Genomic DNA, 20,553 nt, shown 5'->3' on the forward strand with positions numbered 1-20,553 from the left:
CACATTCATGTGGTGGACGCCTGGCCCCGTTGTACTGTACCGGTTGCAACAGATCCGGAACCCAGATGGACATTTCTTCCAACAAGGGGCTTAGTGCAGAGAGGCTACTGTTGACAGGGACAGTGGCTGACTGGGTGGATGACGAGGCTCATGGCTGGTTCCATCTGCAGGCTGAAGGTGAAGAAAAGTAGGAGTCCAAGATGGAAACCCATGGTCGATGAACAATAGTTTTAAGAGAGTGGCGATAAGGAATGACCGACCTCCATGACTCGTGGAGTGATGACTTCCAGTAGAAAGGAGGGTCTGGCCATTTGGAAATCTAAAACTCTGGGGGCCTTTGCCGGGCTTTGCCAGCCACCGAGTTTGCAAGTTGAAAGGGAAGCCCGCAGCAATTACCAGCTCAAAAGAAGACCTCCCCCCCCCTCCAATTTGCGGCTTAGTGGGAGGTCGCTTGGTGCTTTGCATGCAGAAAGCCTGGTGTTCCACCTTAGCCATTTGCATTGAGGTCTTCCAGAGAGGAATAGAACAGAATTTGTCCTTCACCAGGAAACTGCTGGAGGAGGAGGAGGAGGAGGAGGAGGAGGAGGAGGAGGAGGAGGAGGAGAAGAGGAAGGAGAGGAGGAGGAGGGAAAGAGAAAGGGGAGGAAGAGGAGGAGAGGGGAAAAGAGAAGGGGAAGAGGAAAAAGGGGAGGAGGGAAAGAGGGAGGGGAGGAGAGGGGAGAAGAGAAGGGGAAGAGGAAGGAGGGGGAGGGAAAGATGAAGGAGAGTTGGAGGGGAAAGAGGGAGAGGAGGGGAGGAAGAGAAGGAGAGGGGAAAAGAGAAGAGGAAGAGGGGAAAGAGGAGGGTGGAAAGAGAAGGGGAAGAGGAAGGAGAGGAGGGGAGGGAAAGATGAAGGAGAGGAGGAGGAGGAGGAGGGAAAAGAGGAGGAGGGGAAGAGGGAGGGGAGGAAGAGGAGGAGAGGGAAAAAGAGAAGGGGAAGAGGAGGAGAGGAAGAAAGGGGAAGAGGAGGAGGGGAAGAGGGAGGAGGAGGAGAGGACAAAAGAGGAGAAGGGGAGGGGAAGAGGAGAAGGGGAGGGGAAGAGGAGCAGGAGGAGATGAAGGGGAGCAGGAGGAGAAGGGGAAGAGGGGGAAAGAGGAGGAGAAGGAGAATTGTAAGGGGGGAAATGGCTCCCTTAGAGCAGAAAACTCTAAAACTCAGAGAAGTCCCCACAGATGGTGAATCACTTCTAGTCACTGCCCTCTCGTTCGCCTTCACACCCAAATGTACGAAAATGTTCTCCAAGGGAGGAAGATTCACAAATGGCTTGAAGACTCCCTCACTTCATAGACAGAGTCTCCGTACGTTTATTTGTACTTCGACTTTCCTCTTCTGCTTTCCTCGCCGCTCGGCAGTGGTTTCCACCTGCTCTGACAGACTTCGTTTTGATTCTTTCTCACTCGGTGCTTCAGATCTCCAACGTCACAGGAGTGACAGCGGGCGGAAAGAAGACAACTCCAGAATAGCTGAGACAGGACGGGTGTCGTAGAGGCCCTGACTTAAATCATTTGTCCAAACTTGCTGCACAGCTAATCAAGGAGAGAAGCAAACTTAGAACTAAGGAGAAATTTCGTGACAATGAGAACAATTAATCAGTGGAACAACTTGCCTCCAGAAGTTGTAAATGCTCCAACACTGGAAGTTTTTAAGAAGATGTTGGATAACCATTTCTCTGAAGTGATGTAGGATTTCCTGCCTAGGCAGGGGGTTGGACTAGAAGACCTCCAAGGTCCCTTCCAACTCTGTTATTCTATTCTATTCTAAATCCGGGTGGTGCAAGTTGGTTGCCCACCAAAGTCAGATGACACAAATGTACAGACGTTTCATCAGAGCAACCAAGCTCACACGCGGAGAATGGCTCACAAACGTTACTGAAATCAGCTCCACCAGGAAATGACAGGTTTTGTGACCTTTACGTCCAAATCATTATTCTGCATAAAGAAAAAAGGAGGGGGGAAGAACCTCATTAAAAGTTTATTAATTATGGATGGTATTCAACTTTGATATTTATGGTGGAAGGGAGGCCACTAACTGAGAGTGTAATCCTGTCCTAATTAACTGGATCTGAAAGATTAAAGAACATTCCAAATCAGGGTTAGCTCATGGTAACTTTGGGGCATCTCTGCGTAGCTGCCTTAGTAGTAAGGAAGTCCTACGATGGTTTTTTTTTTTTTTAGACAGTTTGGGGATTAAAAGATTAAAATCTGTGAAACTTTAGGCTATAAACAGCAATAAAACAATAACATCTCTCTCTCTCTCTCCTCTCTCTCCTCTCTCTCTCTCTCTCTCTCTCACTCACTCACTCACTCACTCTGTGTGTGTGTCTGTGTGTGTCTCTCTCCTTCCCCCCTCTGTGTGTGTGTCTGTCTGTCTGTCTACACACAGGGTATTTACAGAGAGAGGTGAGAGAAATTGACATATAACTTCCTTGCATTCAAGCGGAACAAAACCTGAGTTGTAACTTTAAAATACTAGCAAGAAGATCTTAGTTCTTACCATTTTTAATTCAAATTCAACATTTTGCCAGAGGTTACGACTGGAATAAATTCAGTGAACCCTGGGTGATGTTTTTTTTTCCCCTCCACCTGTCAGAAGCAATAGATGCAGTTCCTGGTCTCGTGTGCAAAAAATGTTGAAGAATCTTCAAAGCAACAAGCCCGTAGTTCTGCTGAGAGGTGGTGTGGGGAATGTTATAAAGGCAAAAGTAAGGGCAGAAGGAATCGCTTCCCTGCACTGAACATGAAAAGCTGGTTAAAAATTAAGGGCGTGTGATAGACATTGTAGGATGCCCCGATTCTCTGCTCTGACTGGTCTACCCATCCCCATAAATCCAGGGATATCAGATCTGAGTTGCAAAGATGCAGATGACCACAAGAGGGTAGCAAAGGGTTAGATGTTCCTGTCTCTCTGCTGCCATCTGGTGGTCATCCATGCATTCTGATAGTTCTGCCAATCTCAATAAAACCAGAGTTCAGCCTTATCCTGCGTCAGAGATGTCCAACCTTGACCATTTTAAAGCCTGTGGTCTAGAGAGAATCTCAGTCCTCCATGCCATGGTTGTCCCAAAGGTGCTTTTTTTCAGGAGGCATCTGGACTTTCTTGTTTTTTCTTTTGAAGACGTTTCGCTTCTCAGCCAAGAAGTTTCTTCAGCTCTGACTGAACGGTGGGGAATGGAAGGATTGATATTCCTTGCAGACAGCTGGTCCTTTGCATCCTTTGAGAGGGTCGTTGAGGCCACCTGGAGGTGTCACTCTGTCCTCAGGGTCACCTGAGTGGTGCTCCTGGTTTCTGGTTTGGGACCTGGATGACTGAGAATCTCTACAGACTTTTAGCAGTACAATTTGGGGTGAAGACCCTTGGAATGGTGGGGGAACAGGGACGGATTTCCAGAGGGGAAAAAATTGCAGACTACAGGAACTATTATCTCCACTCAGGTGACCCTGAGGACACAGATAAAACCTCCAGGTGGCCTCAATGACCCTCTAAAAGGATGCAAAGGACCAGCTGTCTGCAAGGAATATCAATCCTTCCATTCCCCCACCATCCAGTCGGAACTGAAGAAGCTTCTTGGATTTAAAGCCTGTGGATTTCAATTCCCAGAATTCCCCAGCCAGTCAGTAGAGCATTCTGGGAGTTGAGATCCACAAGTCTTGAAAAAGTGTCCCAAAACACTTCTCCTCCCTCCCTCGCTCCCTCCCAAAGTCATCTATCTTTTCTGTAGCTTCAGGCGAGGCAAGTCCTCATGAACGTCAGGTTGCCACTTCCTTCCTGTTTAAAAATGTGCAAGTGCAGGGTTGGTCCCGCTTTCGTCTCTTGCAGAGGCCCAGCTGCTGGGAAAGGAGGCCCATGTGATGCACTGATTTCCTGCCCGTTTCCTGACCTCTGGGCTTCTGGCGTTCCTCTGCTCTCTCTCTCTCTGTCTCTCTGGCGGTCCTCCTGCATTGCCCATCCATGAATTAAGGCCCTTTGAAGGTGGCACCATGCTGCGTCGGAAGCCATCCAATGCCAGCGAGAAAGACCCGGTCCAAAAGAGGAAGGTGAGTAGGGGGAGGGACGGTCTGTATGAAGCCCCTTGCAAGGCAACCTGCCCGGCTGATCCATGGAAGGGGGAGTGCAAGGCAATGAAGAAGCCTAGCAGGTAGCATGGATTCCATGCCTTGGGTGTCAACCCAACCAAGGTAGAGTTTGTAGGACTCTGGAGAGGGATGCTCTCTGTCAGGTTAGGACATGAAGGCATCAAAGAGCCCACGGAGGGAATTTGAGCCCTGACCCCTTAGAGCAGGGGTGTCCAAACTTGGGAACTTTAAGACTTGTGGACTTCAGCTCCCAGAATTCCCCAGCCGAGTCTGGGAGTGGAAGTCCACAAGTCTTAAAGTTCCCAAGTTTGGATACCCCTGCCTTAGAGACATCCACACCCGTTTCCCCCTCCGTGTTTTGAATGCTGTCATCAGCTCCTTGCGTCCCTTCTTGATCTACCCACGTGGAGCAAGGAGAGCTCCACTCCATCGGGGACACCATCACAGCCACCCAAAGCACTTTCGAGAGCTCTTGCAGCAGGAGCAGGGAGGTTGTGAGTCACGCCAACAAAGAGGAGCATTGCAAGGAGTGTAGATGCATGCCAGAGAGGGGAGAAAGGGAGGTGTATTGTAACTGCCCAAAGACATGAAGTGTTTTGAGTAATAGTCCTTGGATGTGGTTTGGCTGTGCTGCTTTCTGCTGCCAGAACCTGTTTTGCGATGACAGTGGCACTCACACACGTCTCTAGGTAGTGAGGTTGGGTTTAACATCAAGACTGTTCCAGTAATGCACCAGAATCTACTGTCAGAACACACAATGATCTTCCTCCGATCATAGGATTCCTTGCCTGTGCTGTACCAAAATCTGACTTTTGACTTTTCACAAGTTAGTTCTTTTGCTCTTTCTTCCCCTTTCTTTTTCTTTCTTTCTTTCTTCCTTTTTCTTACTTACTTACTTCCACTCTCCCTCCTACTTACCTTACCCTTCTCTTTCTTTTTTCTTTCTTTCTTCTTTCTTTTCTTTCTTTCCTTCCTCTCTCTCTACCTCCCTTCCTTCCTTTCCCTTCCCGTCCTTCTTTCTTTTTTCCTTCTTTCCTTCCTTCCTCTCTCTCCTTTCCTTCCCTTCTCTTCCCTTTCTTCTTCTCTTCTTTCTTTTCCTTCTTTCCTTCCTTCCTCCCTTTCATTTTATACTTTTCTAACTTATTCTTGGGGATTCCAATTTTCCCTCCAGATTTCTCTGGGTCATATTTTGTCACTGGTTTTATCGGTTGTGTTCTTTCGGTCACCCAACATTCCGACTCTCTACAATCTCCCTGGCTGCCCTCGTTTCCCAGTTGGAAAAAGTGGCTTTTTCCAACTGAGACTTTTTCCTTCCTCGAGATTAAAGCGAGGAAAGCCAAGTTGGCTCTCTAGATCATTGGAGAGCTGATTGTAGAAAGAGAGACAAGGCGTTCCCACTTACTCTTAGCATAATGCAGATGAGCTTAGCAAGCAACTATTAACCTTTATTTTAAAAACAAGGCTGAAGGGTTGAAAGAAGCCACTTTCTCTGCCTGTTGGGTCTTCCTTAAAATCCCCTTTTTTTAAAAAAAAAATGTCTCCTTTTATCATCTCCCTTCATTTCTTTCTAGGACCCCAATTCTACAATTTGAAGAGATGAGCTTAATGTCCACCCAAAATCAGCTTGGCAACAGGGTTAATTTCAGGGGAAAGCTGTCCCTCTCAGTCTATTTCATGCGTACTGAGCTACAACGTGCAGTCAGGGAGTCTTTGAATAGGTTTTTCAGAAAATAGCAGCGACACACTTTGGGAGAAAGCTTTGGAAATATCACAGGTTTGCCAAGTACAGGGTCCGTCCCCGTCCGTCCCCCCGCAATGTAAGGAGCCTCCAGAACAGTGGTTGGGTGTGCCGCTAGGGGTTAGTGTCTATTTGGGTCAATGGTCCTGAGGTTTCGGCTCTTTCAAGAAAGAAGAGTGATTTCTCGCTTATTTCTTGCTAACCGATATTTGCATGCATGTATTTGAATGTGGAACTAAGGTTGCAGCTCAGCATCCTGTAGCTGCCTCTCTCACCTCAGCATCCTGGACTGGCCCTGATGCACCGAGGCATGTACTTGAGTTTCTGGGATCTCAGCACATGTCTTTCCAGGAACACCCAAAAGTGGGCATGCACCACTTAGCATGTGCGTTTTTTCTTCTTCCTCCTCTTCCTCTTCCTCTTCTTTTTCTTCTTTTGCTTCTTCTTTCTCTTCTTCTTTCTTTCTTTCTTCTTTCTTCTTTCTTTCTTTCTTTCTTCCTTCTTCTTCTTCCTCCTCCTCCTCCTCCTCCTCCTCCTCCTCCTTCTCCTCCTCCTCCTCCTTCTTCTTCTTCTTCTTCTTCTTCTCCTTCTTTGAATGAGTTTTTGATTTAGCAAAAGCTTTTATAAACAGAACTTCTTCTTCTTCTATTTGGGATAAGTTTTTGATTTAGCAAAGCTTCTATAAACAAAACAAGTTCTTCTTCTTCCTCCTCCTCCTCCTCCTCTTCTTCTTCTATTTTGAATGAGTTTTTGATTTAGCAAAAGCTTTTATAAATAGAACTACTACTACTTCTTCTACTTCTTCTTTTTGGGATAAGTTTTTGATTTAGCAAAAGCTTCTATAAACAAAACAAGTTATCCTCCTCCTCCTCCTCCTCCTCCTCCTCCTCCTCCTCCTCCTCCTCCTCCTCCTCCTCCTCCTCCTCCTCCCCCTCCCCTGCCTGGATTAGTCCTTGGGTTTCTTGGCAAGGTTTCAGAAGTGGTTTGCCCTTGCCTCCTTCCTGAGGCTGAGAGAGAAGGACTGGCCACTGGTCACCCATCTGGCTTTGTACCCAAAACAGGACTAGAACTCACTGCCTTGCAGTTTCTAACCTGGTGCCTGAACCACTACACCAAATTGGCTCTTGATACACCAAAAGATACACCAAAAGAGAGGAGGGGGTCAAGCTATTTTGCAAAGCACCTGAAGGCCAGACAAGGAATAATGGATGGAAACTGAACAAGGAGAGATTCAACCTGGAAATAAGGAGGAACTTTCTGACAGTGAGAACAATCAACCCATGGAACAGAAGTTGCCTTCAGAAGTTGTGGGAACTTCATCGCAGGAGACTTTCAAGAAGAGATTGGACTGCCATTAGTCAGAAATGATGTAGGGACTCTTGCTTGAGTGGGGGGGGGGGTTGGACTAGATGACCTACAAGGTCCCTTCCAACTCTGTTAATCTGTTATCTGACAGATTGGCTCTTGATACAAACTGGGTTATTGCAGACCCTTGATTTTTTTATTTTAATAACAAAAACCAGAAACCAACCCACCCTCATCCCATTGCTGCTTTTTGCTACTCTCCCAGGTGTTTGGATTCTGGAAACTGCAGTTGCTGGTCACCTGATGCTAACCCACTTCCTCTGCACGGTATTGATCTACGAGTCGATTTTGAGCAACTCTGCAAAACAAAGAGAGAGAGAGAGAAAGAGAAAGAGCTTCAGAGGAAGGGGGAGGGGCAATCAGACAGAACATAGCTAGATCAACTTCGAAAAAAGCATCGGGACAACCCAGAATTCTGAAGTGAGCAGTGCTGACCAGGTGGGCTCTCCTAGACAGATGTGCAGAGGTACCCCCCAAGACAATTCTGCTCTTGGATTTCATTGGTTGAGCACTCCAGGAGAGAGGAATACCCAAGCATTAAAAAAAATAAACAAACCACCTTTTAACGAGATTGCAAAAAAACAGAAATGGCTAGGCAGATTTGAAATCCCTGATTTGGTCTTGGAAATAAACAGCATCAAAAGCTTTTCCCTTTATGTAAGCATGTATGAGATTGCCAGCCTACCAGTTTTGGTCACCACGATGTAAAAAAGATGTGGAGACTCTGGAAAGAGTGGAGAGAAGAGCAAAGAAGATGATTCGGGGACTGGAGACCAAAACATACAAAGAATGGTTGCAGGAACTGGGTATGTCTAGTCTAATGAAAAGAAGGACCAGGGGAGACATGACAGCAGTGTTCCAATAGGGACTGCCACAAAGAAGAGGGAGTCAAGCTATTCTCCAAATCCCCCGAGGGTAGAACAAGAAGCAATGGGCAGAAACTAATCAAGGAGAGAAGCAACCTAGAAATAAGGAGAAACTTCCTGACAGTGAGAACAATTAATCAGTGGAAAGACTTGCCTCCAGAAGTTGTGAATGCTCCAACACTGGAAGTCTTTAAGAAGAGATTGGACAATCATTTGTCTGAACTTGCATGGGGTTTTCTGCCTGATCAGGGGATTGGACTAGAAGACCTCCAAGGCCCCTTCCAACTCTGTTCTTCTGCCTTTCATCCAGGAACAAAGGAGTCTGCGTAGCGATCCCTTTTCCATATTTTAATCCCTTGCAATAGTTTGAGCTGAAAGGGAATAGTCCCGAGTCACCCAGTGAGTTTCTAGAGATCAGAATGAGCTTGACCTCCCTAAGTGTCCTGATTCCTATCCCAGCACTTTAACTACCACACCACTTTGGCTTTTTAATTAACAATCTTGAAGAGTTCATCCTTCGTAAGAAGCCTGACTTCCACCCTCTGATATTGAGTCATCGTTCCACCATGCCGTTCCACCTCTGTCTCAAAATCCTCTCTCGTTCCAGGTCAGGGTTTAACCTGTCTTTCCTTAAACATCACTCTCATTATTATTATAAACATCCTTCCATCGGCAGGCAGGCAGGCAGGCACACCAGAGAACAGGACCTGGTCCCAAGGACTTTATAATCCGAAAAGTGACAGGTTCCATCAAAGCGTGAGGTGGGGGGAGGGGAGGAAGGCAAATGTGTGCATTTTCAGCTACAGGAAAAGGTTTGAAAGAAACAGAAGTAGGACAATGTTTTTTTTAACGTAACCTTCCGCATCATCCAGCTTGCAGATGGACTGCCTCTTCTTCTCGGGGAAGGGGAGGCACATCTGTGCACACATGTGTTGCCTTCCCATGTAAAGAGGCACTGAGGGATGGAGAAGGCAAAAGAACAATGGTCTCCAGGCAACTCCATCCACTTCTGGATTGCAGCTCCATCTGCTAACCCTTCTAACAGAGAGGAACTGTACGGACTGCAAGCCGTCCAGAGTCAGATGGGCGTGAGACGGGCGGCTACAGAAATGAAATGAAATAAATACCAACAGAGAAGGCTGCAAGATTCCCAAGGAATCTTGGCTTTCTCTGCTCTGCCATCCATGCTATTCCTCACCGTCTCTGTCTTTCTCCCCACAGCTGTCGCTGCAGCGGTCCAGCAGTTTCAAGGATTTTGCCAAATCCAAACCCAACTCTCCGCTGGCGAACAAGGCATTCAGCCTCGAAGAGGAAGAGGTAACGCCCCGTCCATCCATCCCCGAAACCTTAGGCTCTTTCAATGACAGCTCTGTGGGCTTCTCATCATCCCCTTTGCCACCAATCCTGGCTCACGTCCCTCTATTATCAGTAGCCAGTCCCTCCCAATTGTATCTACCTTCTCCATTGTTCTAACCTTACAGCAGGGATGTCAAACTCAATGATATGGTCAGATCTGGCTGGCAGGGCCATCCTGGTCTACCCAGTGTGAAGAGGAAACATGCCAGCAGTTTGGGAAATGGTCAGGCTGGCCACACCCACCAAGTCGGCCACACCCAGCCAGTTGGCCATGCCTGCCCACGCCCCCAAGGTCAACCAACAGCCCTGAATTAGCCCTCAATTAAATTGAGTTTGACACCCCTGCCTTACAGGTAGTTCTCCACTTAGGACCAAGGCTGTGCACTTCTATCCATTGCTAAGCGATAAACGTGGCCAATTTTATGACCTTTTGGCACCGCTCGTTAAGCAAATCACACAATTATTAAATAAATCTGGTTTCCCCTATTGACCTTGCTTATTGGAAGTCAACTGGGAAGATCACCAGTGACGATCACGTGATTCCGGCATGCTGCCACCATGGTAAACACGTTGCCAAACACACAAATTTTTAATCACATGACCACACTGAGAAGGGCAGGTCATAAGTCAGTTTCTTCAAGCTCCTCTTACGTTCAAATGATCATTACACGAGTGGTAAATTCAGGGCTACCTGTAGTTGTAGTCCACTGGTTGGCCAGAGAAACTGTTTGCTTTCCAAAAGGCAGGCCATCTGATATTGAGCCCAAAATCAGTGTCCCAAGCTAGGAAGGGCCATTCCTGAACTCAATTCATCCAAGCCCAATATCAATGAGGAGTCATCTTCTCCCTTCCTGGAAAGCCAAGGTCCATGTGTCAGCCTTCCAAATATCATGCAGAATTAAATCAGAGTCCAAGGCAGAGCTATCCTTAAAGTTCCAATTTAATAAGACAGACATGTTGGCAACAAACTGCAGAATCCCAAATCTAAAAGCTTCCTGGGATTCCACCCAGTTGAAAGTTCGTGATCTTATCCCCATACCCATAAATCCATCACATGGTCCAATCTTCTTCGGCCACGCTGGCATCTCAGGTGTTGAGATGCAGAGACAAAAGATGACCTTGGGCTTCTAGAAAGGAATGACAACAACACATTCCACAATTCTACTCCTTTCTATTCCCCCTCCCAATTACTACACTAATGAAACAGCATAATGAAATAATGTGTGAAAGTGTGGCAGGCCAAAGATCCTAAAAAGGGATATGACTGCAGGCCTGACACCATGGTTCTCTCTGCAGGTTCCTGAAGGCATCCAATCCAACCCACCACCTAGCCCGGATGACGCGGGACGCTCAAAGCTGAGCAAGCGATGGAGAGCCGCCATTTCCCGGACCATGAACCGGAAGACGGGCAAGGCAGTGGCTAGAGCAATAGCAGATCAGGTGAGAGACGAGACCGTGCCCACTCCACACTGGTTTCTTGTGCGTTTGAGCAAGAGAGTGGCATAAGATGCCTGCTTCCAAAAAAAAGTCTCACTATCTCACCACTGCCCAGCATTTAACTCCTTCCTCTAAGCCCATCTGCATGCTCTCTCTCTTTCTCACGCTCTCTCTCTCTCACACACACACACACACTTCCTTCTCCGTGTGGTTTTGTGAAAGCAGAAAAAAAAGAGCACGCAACAGTGAAGACTTGCAGGTTCTGCTCGTGAGCTCTTTAGCAGGTAACCAAACCAAGGATGCAGGCTTCTGTTGCTACCTCTTTACTAGACCCATCTGCACCCAACCGCAGCATTAATATGCCTCTTTTTTTTAATAGCCTAAAATAGATGTAAGGGTGGTTACATGAAATGAAATCTCATTTCTACCTGATAAAGACAAGTCCTTTTGTTTTGTGTCATGGTTCTGTCTCATATCCCCAAATCTCATTATTCCCCTCTTGTGCCAAGCGCAGCTGGGCAATGATTTAGCCGGTCCATAGAAGAGAGGATGAGAATCAGGTATTCTGCAATTGATTAACAGGAAGCTCCCAGGAAGACACCTTCAACAAGGAGGTTGCTTCTCAACCCTTTTTAAGAGTAACTGTTGTGGCCCACCAGCAGCCAGTGGAGCTGGCGACAGACTCAGACAATGAGGAGGTTGGGGAGGAACTTGGGCCAGTTCTGGAGCCTGGGGAAGGCTCTGATGGATGCTCTGGGTTGGACGCAGAGATAGAGCCAGGGGCCGTCCGACATTTCCCAGCCACTGGAGCCTTTGGAGGCTGATATGAGCGAGGAGGAAGAACAGCTGGGGCCTGTTCCAGATGTGCGTATGTGCAGAGCTGTTAGGAGAGGTGAGCAATGGAGGACAAGGAGTCGACTTGAGAAGCAAAGCACACATAGACGCTGAATGGCCCCTCCCTGGCTGGGGAATAAGTAGAAGGAACGGGGAGTGTTGATCGTAGGAGACAACAGTTCGTATTTCTGGAGATTTTGCTCAAGGTGTTTTGGGCCACAAAGACTGCTTGCCAAAACTTCCATTTGCAGCCTTTCAGCTGGGAGCTCACAGCCTTGCAATTATTGGAAGGAACTGATAAGGTCTGCTGCTGCAGTGGGTGAATACAATTCATTCACAAGAGGTAAATAAAGAGGGGTTTTTTTTTGGTGACAAGGAGTTTCTTGCTTCTGCTAAGACTGGGTCAGAACAGCAACCCGTTGACCTGTGGTGTGTGAAATGTGCAGTTTCTTCTTTTTAAACACTCTTGTGTGTGCAATATGCTCTTCCTCTTCCCCAAAAATCATGTCTGGGCTTCGTGGAGGGCAGGCCTTCAAAGGAAGCAGGGGTCAAACATAGCAACCATGGCCAACTGTGTTTGTGTCTTGGGAAGAAAGAGGTCTCCATGGTTTCACGTTCATCTTGCAGGGACACGATGAATCCGAGACTCCTGCATCTCCAGCCCACAGTCCTGTTGAAGAAGACCTTCCCATCTTTCCGGGCACAACCCAGGAGACGAACAGCCCCGGTGCCTTCAATGGTAAACGGCTCACCCAGCTTCAATGTAACCTTGATTTAAGGCCTACCGTGCATGGAAGTGGTAAAGCTTGGGATCCGATAGGCTATACAGGCACTAAATGGGGTCTATTCAGAGGTGGAATTCAGTCGGTTCGGACTGGTTCAGGCGAACCAGTTTGCTTCAACGATCAGGTTGGCTCGCCCGCCCTATCTCCCCTGCGCTTTACTTACCTATATCCTCTCAGCTGATTCGCTCTGCCGCACCTCAGCTGTGTTACTCCCCAGAAGTAACATGGAAGGTAAGTTTTGCTAAAACTGGGCACACACGCAATCACCGAACCGGTTGTTAAAACAGCAGGATCCCACCACTGGGTCTATTCCAGACAAGACCTCATTCCCTCTTTATGTAAAGCAGGCATGTCCAAAGTGCGGCCCGGGGGCCAAATGTGGCCCTTTTTCAAATTTCAAACGGCCCGCAGCCTCTTCTCCCCACTGGAATTATTTGTTTAGTCTTTCATAAAATACCAATGCAGAGTTTTGTTCAGGCAGATACATTCTCAGTATAGAATTAAGCGCAGATATTACTTAACAAAACCTAGAGCTACATGTGCAGAGCAATGATTCTGGTGGTTTGTAGGGTGGAGAAACTCACCCTAAGTCGAACTCAGTGCAGGTAGTCCTTGACTTACGACCACAAATGAGCCCAAAATGTATGTCGCTAAGCGAGATGTTTGTTAAGTGGGTTTTGCTCCATTTTACCACCTTTCTTGCAATTGTTAAGTGAATCACTGCGTTGTTAAGTTAGCAACATGGTTGTTAAGTGAATCTGGCTTCCCCATTGACTTGGCTCGGTCACAAAAGCAGATCACATGATCCGGAGATCCTGCAATCATCATAAATATGAGCCGGTTGCCAACTATCCGAATTTTGATTATGTCACCATGGGGTCATTCTGCAATGATGTGTGAAAAATGGTGATAAGTCACCCTTTTCAGTGACATTGTAACTTTGAACAGGTTCACTAAACAAACTGTTGAAAGTCGAGGACTGCCTGAATGAAACTGTCTCCAGGCTGCCATTGAGTCAGCTAACATTTCTTTCTCCTGGCTCTTGTCCCCTTCTAGAAAGGGAATTGTTCAGTCCGACCGTAAGGAGCTTCTGCAGCAAGGAAGAGACCATCTCTATGCCGTACGACGGACCCTTCTGTGGGAAGGCCAAGGTCCACACGGATTTTATACCCAGCCCCTACGATAAGGACTCTCTGAAACTTCAGGTGGGTGTTTTCAATAGGGAGCTTTGCAAGAGTGCTCCTAATGCCACTGTCAGGGGTTCCAGATAGCATCCAAAATTAAATCAGAGTCCAAGGCAAAGTACTGCTCAAAGTTCCAAGGCCATGGGTCGGGGGTGTCAAACTCAATCTCATTGAAGTCCACATCAGAGCTGTGTTTGACCTCAGGTGGCCGGGTGGGCATGGCTGGGGTGAGTGCGGCTAGCCAGCATAAACGGGCTCCCATTTCAGCTGGGACGACCTCCTGCAACCCTCTGCCAGGGAAAACTGAGTTTGGCAGGGCCGCCCACAGCCCTCCTGAGCTCCATTTTGGCTAGCAGAGGCACTGCAGGGCTGTCCTTTGCTGTTTCCAGAGTGGCTCCCCGTGGGTCGGATCTAAGCACCCCGCAGGCCGGATCTAAGCACCCCGCGGGCCGGATCTAAGCACCCCGCGGGCCGGATCTAAGCACCCCGCGGGTCGGATCTAAGCACCCCACGGGTCGGATCTAAGCACGCTGCGGGCCGGATCTAAGCACCCCGCGGGCCGGATCTAAGCACCCTGCGAGCCGGTTCCAGCCCCCGGGCCTTGAGTTTGACACCCCTGCCACAAGTGAAAAAGATAGAGCAGGTAATCCTTCTGCCCAAATTCATTTTCTGTGGCACGAAAAAGAACAAAAGCAGTAGGAGAAAATGACAGAAAGGTTGTACCCAGGAAAGGCGGACCCTGCAGTCAAGAAACAATTCCAGTGTGTGTGTGCACGTGCACCGGCCCAACGCCTGCACGAGTCGAACTTTGCGCGCATGCATCCTGCCACTCACGCGGCCCCGGTTGCAAATAGGTCATGACCCGATAGTGGACTGCGGGCCCAGAGGCTGGAAACCCCTGACTTAGAATATTGTGGGTTGATAAGCATTTTTGGTGGTTGTCTGAGAGATTTAATTTCACTTCCTATAAAACCAGGGTGTCCAACTTTGGCAACTTTTAAAGACTTGTGGCCTTCCAATTTCAGATTTCTGAGCATAGCTGGCTTAAAGGTGCCAAGGTTGGATACCCATGCAATAAAACATTGCTCTGATTTCATGAAGAAAATCTGTGCAGAGCCTATTAATCCGATGCACTGTACAACACAGTGGTGTCGGAAGATTAGATTAGTCGCTACCCTCTTTGACGTTTGCTACCGTTCTCCAGAGGTCAACATTGCAACACAATATGCCTTTTGGAAATGTGCAGCTTTTGTTTTCTTAGGCATAAGCGTCATAGGAACCCGTCGCGTGTTTTGATTTGGGTTTCCTGTGCTGCATGAATCAAGCTCGTAAACCACAGCTTTAGGGCATAACGTGTTGTGCAAACCTAGCCCATTGTGACATGCAGAAGGAAGCATAATTGTGTTGAATTGTCCAACCAGAGACCTGTTAGGATCTGGTTGACAAGACGTTTTAACGATATGGCATTTTGACACAGAAAGGGGACATCATCCACATCATTGCAAAACCTCCCGTCGGCACCTGGACTGGCCTCCTGAACGACAAAGTGGGCTCCTTCAAATTTATCTATGTCAGCATCATCCCCGAAGAGATTGTCTCGGCTACAAAGACCTGTTCGCGGCACAGGAGCAAAAGGCCAAAGCCCAAAACCTTGCAGGAGCTGTTGCAACGGATGAACCTTGAGGTGGGAACGTTGCCCTGGCAATGAAGTACCAACAGGAAAAGAGGGTGGAATGACTCAGTAGGATGTTTGGTCCCCTCCTTAGAAAAGAAAGCCAGTTGGGTAATTTTGGGCAAGTCTGTTTCTCAGCCCCAGCCCACTTCAGAGGGTTGTTGTGGTGGGGGAAATGGAAGTTGCTAGCGTCAACAGAATAATAGAGTAGGAAGGGACATTGGAGGTCTTCTACTCCAACCTCCTGCTCAAGCAGGAAACCTTATACCATTTCAGACACATGGTTGTCCAATCTCTTCTTAAAAGCCTCCAATGGTGGAGCATTCACAACTTCTGGAGGCAGGTTGTTCCACTGATTAATTGTTCTCACTGTCAGGAAATTTCTCCTAAATTGCTTTTCTCCTTGATTAGTTTCCACCCATTGCTTCTTGTCCTGCCCTCAGGTGCTTTGAAGAATAGCTTGACTCTCTCTTCTTTGGGGCAACTCGCGAGATATTGGAACACTGCTATGTCTCCCCTAGTCCTTCTTTTCATTCAACTAGACATACCCATAGAACATAATTGTTCTAATTAGAACAGAGTTGGAACGGACCTTGGAGGTCTTCTAGACCAACCTCCTATTCAAGCAGAAAGCCCTATACCAGTGCAGACAAATGGCTATCCAACATCTTCTTAAAGATTTCCAGTGTTGGAGCATTCACAACTTCTGGAGGCAACTTCTGTTCCACTGATTAATTCTTCTAACTGTCAGGAAATTTCTCCTTAGTTCTAAGTAGCTTCTCTCCTTGATTAGTTTCCATCGATTGCTTCTTGTCCTACCCTCGGGTGCTTTGGAGAATAACTTGACTTCTTTTGGGCAACCCCTGAGATATTGGAACACGGCTATCATGTCTCCCCTGGTCCTTCTCATTAAACTAGGCATACCTATAGAACCTAATTGTTCTAATTAGGTAGTAGTATACTGCATGGATGCAGAAGGTGCTTCTAATTCCTGACCTCTCTTGGTGAAGCTATGTTAGATCCCGTTGAGAAGTCAGGGTGTATGGTCATTCTCCCCCAGCAAGGACTAGAAGGTGATGGCCATGGTCTTGGCCAGCTGCTGAGGACTAGTCAAGGCCAATACATACAATCAGCAGAACTAAATGGGTCCTGGGTTTGACCTGGGTGAGGAGGTTTCCAGCAATTCTCCTGCCTCCTATGCATCAGAGGACTGCTACTCATCACCTTCAACACTCTGATAGCGTGACTGGCCAGGACAATACTTTATAAACAGGAAATGGCATTGGTCCATTCTCCGAACATCTCGTGTAATATTAAAAGGGAACTGAAGGAGTGGCTGTGCGGCAGAGGTTTGGACCAATGGTGAAATTCAATTTTTTTTTAACCAGTTCTGTGGCCGTGGCTTGTTGGGTGTGGCAGGGGAAGGATACTGCAAAATCTCCATTCCCACCCCACTCCAGGGGGAAGGATATTGCAAAACCCTCATCCCCCTATGGAGCAATATAGAAGTCTAAGTGCTATTGCTATCCTTCCCTCCTTCCTTGTGGTGGGAATGGAGTATTGCAGGATAATTCTGCTCACCGGCAGCAGTTCAATCCTAACCGGCTCAGGTTTGACTCAGCCTTCCATCTTTCTGAGGTGGGCAAAATGAGGAGCCAGATGGTTGGGGGGGGGGGGGCAAGAGGCCGACTCTGTAAACTGCTCAGAGAGGGCTGCAAAGCGGACTGTGAAATGGATAGAAGCCTAGGCGCTATTGCTATTACAGGGACGGGTATAACAAATCCCCACCCCCACCCCCCAGGTAATCTCTTCCAAGTATTACAACGGACCCGTCTCTTTCCCCTCCCCAATTAGGAGCACACCTCTACACTGTTACTAAATGGTTACCAGACCGTGGAGGACTTCAAGGAACTGCAAGAAAACCACCTGAACGAATTGAACATCACTGACCCACAGCATCGCACCAAACTTCTTACGGCAGCGGATCTACTCCTGGATTATGACAGTAAGTTCCTTTTGCCTTCCAAAAGCGCTTTCTTTCGTCCTTCCTCCATTGTCCTGCCGGCCACATGACCACGGAGACGTCTTCAGACAGCGCTGGCTCTTTGGCTTTGAAACGGAGATGAGCACCGCCCCCCTAGAGTCGGGAACGACGAACACGTATGCGCGAGGGGAACCTTTACCTTTATAATATGTAAACATGGCTCTGTGGAGGGAAGCCACCCAAGTTTCGTGGGCCCAATATTTACCACGAGCTCCTGCTCATCACAAGGCAGGTTACAGAAACGTCTGTGTCTCACCCAATCAATCAATCAATCAAAATCAAGCTGGGAGGGACCTTGGAGGTCTTCTAGTCCAAAGGGCAGGACAAGAAGCAATGGGTGGAAAGTAATCAAGGAGAAGCAACTTAGAACAATTAATCAGTGGAACGACTTGCCTCCAGAAGTTGTGAATGCTCCAACACTGGAAGTTTTTAAGAAGAGACTGGATAACCATTTGTCTGAAGTGGTGTAGGGTTTCCTGCCTAAGCAGGGGGTTGGACTAGAAGACCTCCAAGGTCCCTTCCAACTCTGTTATTCTATTCTAACCCTCTGCTCAAGCAGGAGATACAGGTTAACAGAGTTGGAAGGGACCTTGGAGGTCAGCTAGTCCAACCCCTGCCATTTCAGACAAGTGACTGTCCAGTCCCTTAAGCACCCACGACGACCCAAGAAACAGATGAGGCCAGGCCATCCTTCTTCCCTTTCCTGGGCCACTTTTGGCACCGTCCAACTCTTCTCTTCTAACAGCTGGCTTCTCTCTTCTCACACAGCAAGCAGCGAGGCTGAAGAGGAAGGAGGCGGCACCTTGGAGGGCCAGCTCTTTCCCGGAGAGCTCAAAGAAGACATTCCCCGTGATTCCGGCTGTTTTGAAGGGGCGGAGTCTCTGGACAGTGGGCGGGAAGACGACGTGAAGCTTGAGGAGGGGCTGCCCTCCCATTCTCTGACCAGTTCGAGCTGAGATGGAGGAAGGCTGCTCTCTCCGCATCCTGAGCCGGCCCGGTTGGTTGGCTGGCTGGCTGGCTGGCAAGCACAAGCTGTTCTTCCAGGAACAACACGCCTCCGTCCCTCCCCCTGCAAAGATAACTCTTTCGGCTGAGTAGGAATACAGCTCCAAGTCCTGGCTGATAAATAAGGAGAAGGCTCAGGTCCAGAATGCTCAGAGGACTGCACCAAAGACTCTGCTGCCAGACTGTTGCATGCCAGAGGCGCCTCTTTTCAGAGTTTGGCCTGCGGTGAGGAGGTGCTATGATGAGGCTTCCTAAGAAGCCGAGGTTTTAGCAGATTAACAGAGTTGGAAGGGACACCTTGCAGGTCATTTAGTTCAACCCCCTGCCCCAGCAGGAGACCCTACATCTGCCTCTAGGGAGGATTGAACTCACAAACTCCTGATTGTGAAGCGAGAGCTCCACCTCTAGGCCACAGCCGTCCATTCAAACTCGCCTCTGCCTTCATGTGCCGTCTTCTCTTTGGGTGCAAACAGTGTTTGCTTGCCTTCCCCGACAGCTCTGCGCAATCCAAATACCGCCACCAAGATGGAGAAAGAACTTCTGAATGGGGCTGGGGCTTCTTCCATCCTCCCGTCACTGAGAAGAGGGTCCCCACTCTTGTAGCTGTAGTTGGGAAGAGCAGGGGGGGGGAGTACTCTGCTCTATTTCTTTTCCAATAGGTCTACTTTTATTGTAAACAGCTGGGTTTTTTTGCAGCTTTAGGACAAGATCCTAATAAAGAACAGGTAGGTGCAATTTCTAAACTGGCTTACTCCATGACATGGCAAGCACTATTCTCCGGTACTGATCTTTCAAATAAAGCATATTTTTTTCCTCTGGAGTGTAGATTTGGCCTGTGTTGTTTTTAGAAAAACTAAAAGGTAAAATATTCCAAGGGAGGGAGGGAGGGAGGGAAGGGAGGGAAAGAAAGAGGAAGGAAGGAAGGGAGAGAAAGAGGAAGGAAGGGAGGGAGAGAGGAAGAGAAGAAGGAAGGAAGAAAAGAAAGAAGGAAAGAAGGAAAGGAAAGGAAAGGAAGAAAGAAGGAAAGGAAGGCAGAGAAAAAGGAAGGGAGAGAAGAAGGAATTAAGTAAAGAAGAAAAGAAAGAAAGAAGGAAAGAAGGAAACGAAAGGAAAGAAGGAAAGAAGGAAAGAAAGAAAGAAAGAAAGAAAGAAAGAAAGAAAGAAAGAAAGAAGGAAAGAATAATAGGCCCAGGACTCTATTATGAAGCACAACTAGGTAGCTTATTCCCCAAGGCTTCATCCAAAAAAGGGTCGAAGATCTCAAAAGACAGGTTTTGCAGACCAGGGAAAGCGAAGCGAAGCAGGCGTGATCTTGGAAACTGGCAGCAAAAGGGAGGCATTCGTTGCCTGGTTTTCCGCTCTGCACCCAGGGCCGGTCTGCTTAGCACAGCTTCGTTGGTTATATCAAAAGGGGTTCCCTGTACAAAAAGAAGCCATTACGGGAAATTCTGAATCTTGCACAGAAGCCGGAGCGGCCAGGCCTGGCTGCAGAATGGAAGTGAGCAGCAGGGGCCGTTTGAGGCCACAGAACAAAACTTACACACACTTTCCAAAACCTTCATTGAAACCAGAGGTGGACATATACTAGGCAGCTAGTATTTGCCCACTCCCTGAGATAACATGAAAAACGACATCTTATTTCTTTCAGCAGCAAGGGGGAAAAAAACACCAGCAGCCTTTTCTGCTCTTTGACACAAGGACGGAGAGATACACACTGGAAAGAGAGTTGTGTTTTCTTTCGACAATGGGGTGAAGCCACGCTGACTACCACGTTACGCCAGGATGCAAGTACCTCTCCTGTCAATCACAGCAGGCATTGTGGAAACCGCTTCTATTTCTCTGATGCACTGAGAGCCAGGTGGGGAGGGCAGGTGGTGTATTATCCCTAAATACGCCAGGGAGGCCTTCCCGGCCTCCAATCCCGACGGCTCTGTGGCACAAGGATCGATCGTCCCAAGGCGAGCAGGAATGCGAGAGATTGAATGACTGCAAAATTCTCTTCCCAACCATTTTTCGAGATACGGGGTTTTTCCCCCCGGGATTCTCTACGGATGTGAACCAGGTTACTTCCTGGGAACTATCCCAAAGGGGCTTTTTCAAAAGGCAACTGGGCTTTCTTATTTTTCCTTGAAGACGTTTCACTTCTTGTCCAAG

General features: G+C 47.9%; 1 protein-coding gene across 1 annotated transcript; it reads left to right on the plus strand.

Moving 5' to 3' along the window:
- Positions 1–3,876: 3,876 nt before the first annotated feature.
- On the plus strand, positions 3,877–19,219 carry SASH3 (SAM and SH3 domain containing 3). The gene is made up of 8 exons (XM_081963937.1): positions 3,877–4,074; positions 9,304–9,399; positions 10,735–10,878; positions 12,337–12,448; positions 13,551–13,699; positions 15,156–15,362; positions 17,205–17,355; positions 18,163–19,219. Exons 1-8 carry the CDS (start codon positions 4,018–4,020, stop codon positions 18,348–18,350), a joined length of 1,104 nt encoding a protein of 367 aa, XP_081820063.1. The 5' UTR covers positions 3,877–4,017; the 3' UTR covers positions 18,351–19,219.
- The last annotated feature ends 1,334 nt before the right edge of the window (positions 19,220–20,553 follow it).

Source organism: Natrix helvetica (assembly GCF_964273705.1).
Source record: "Natrix helvetica genome assembly, chromosome: 11".
In the NCBI taxonomy this organism is placed as follows: domain Eukaryota; kingdom Metazoa; phylum Chordata; class Lepidosauria; order Squamata; family Natricidae; genus Natrix; species Natrix helvetica.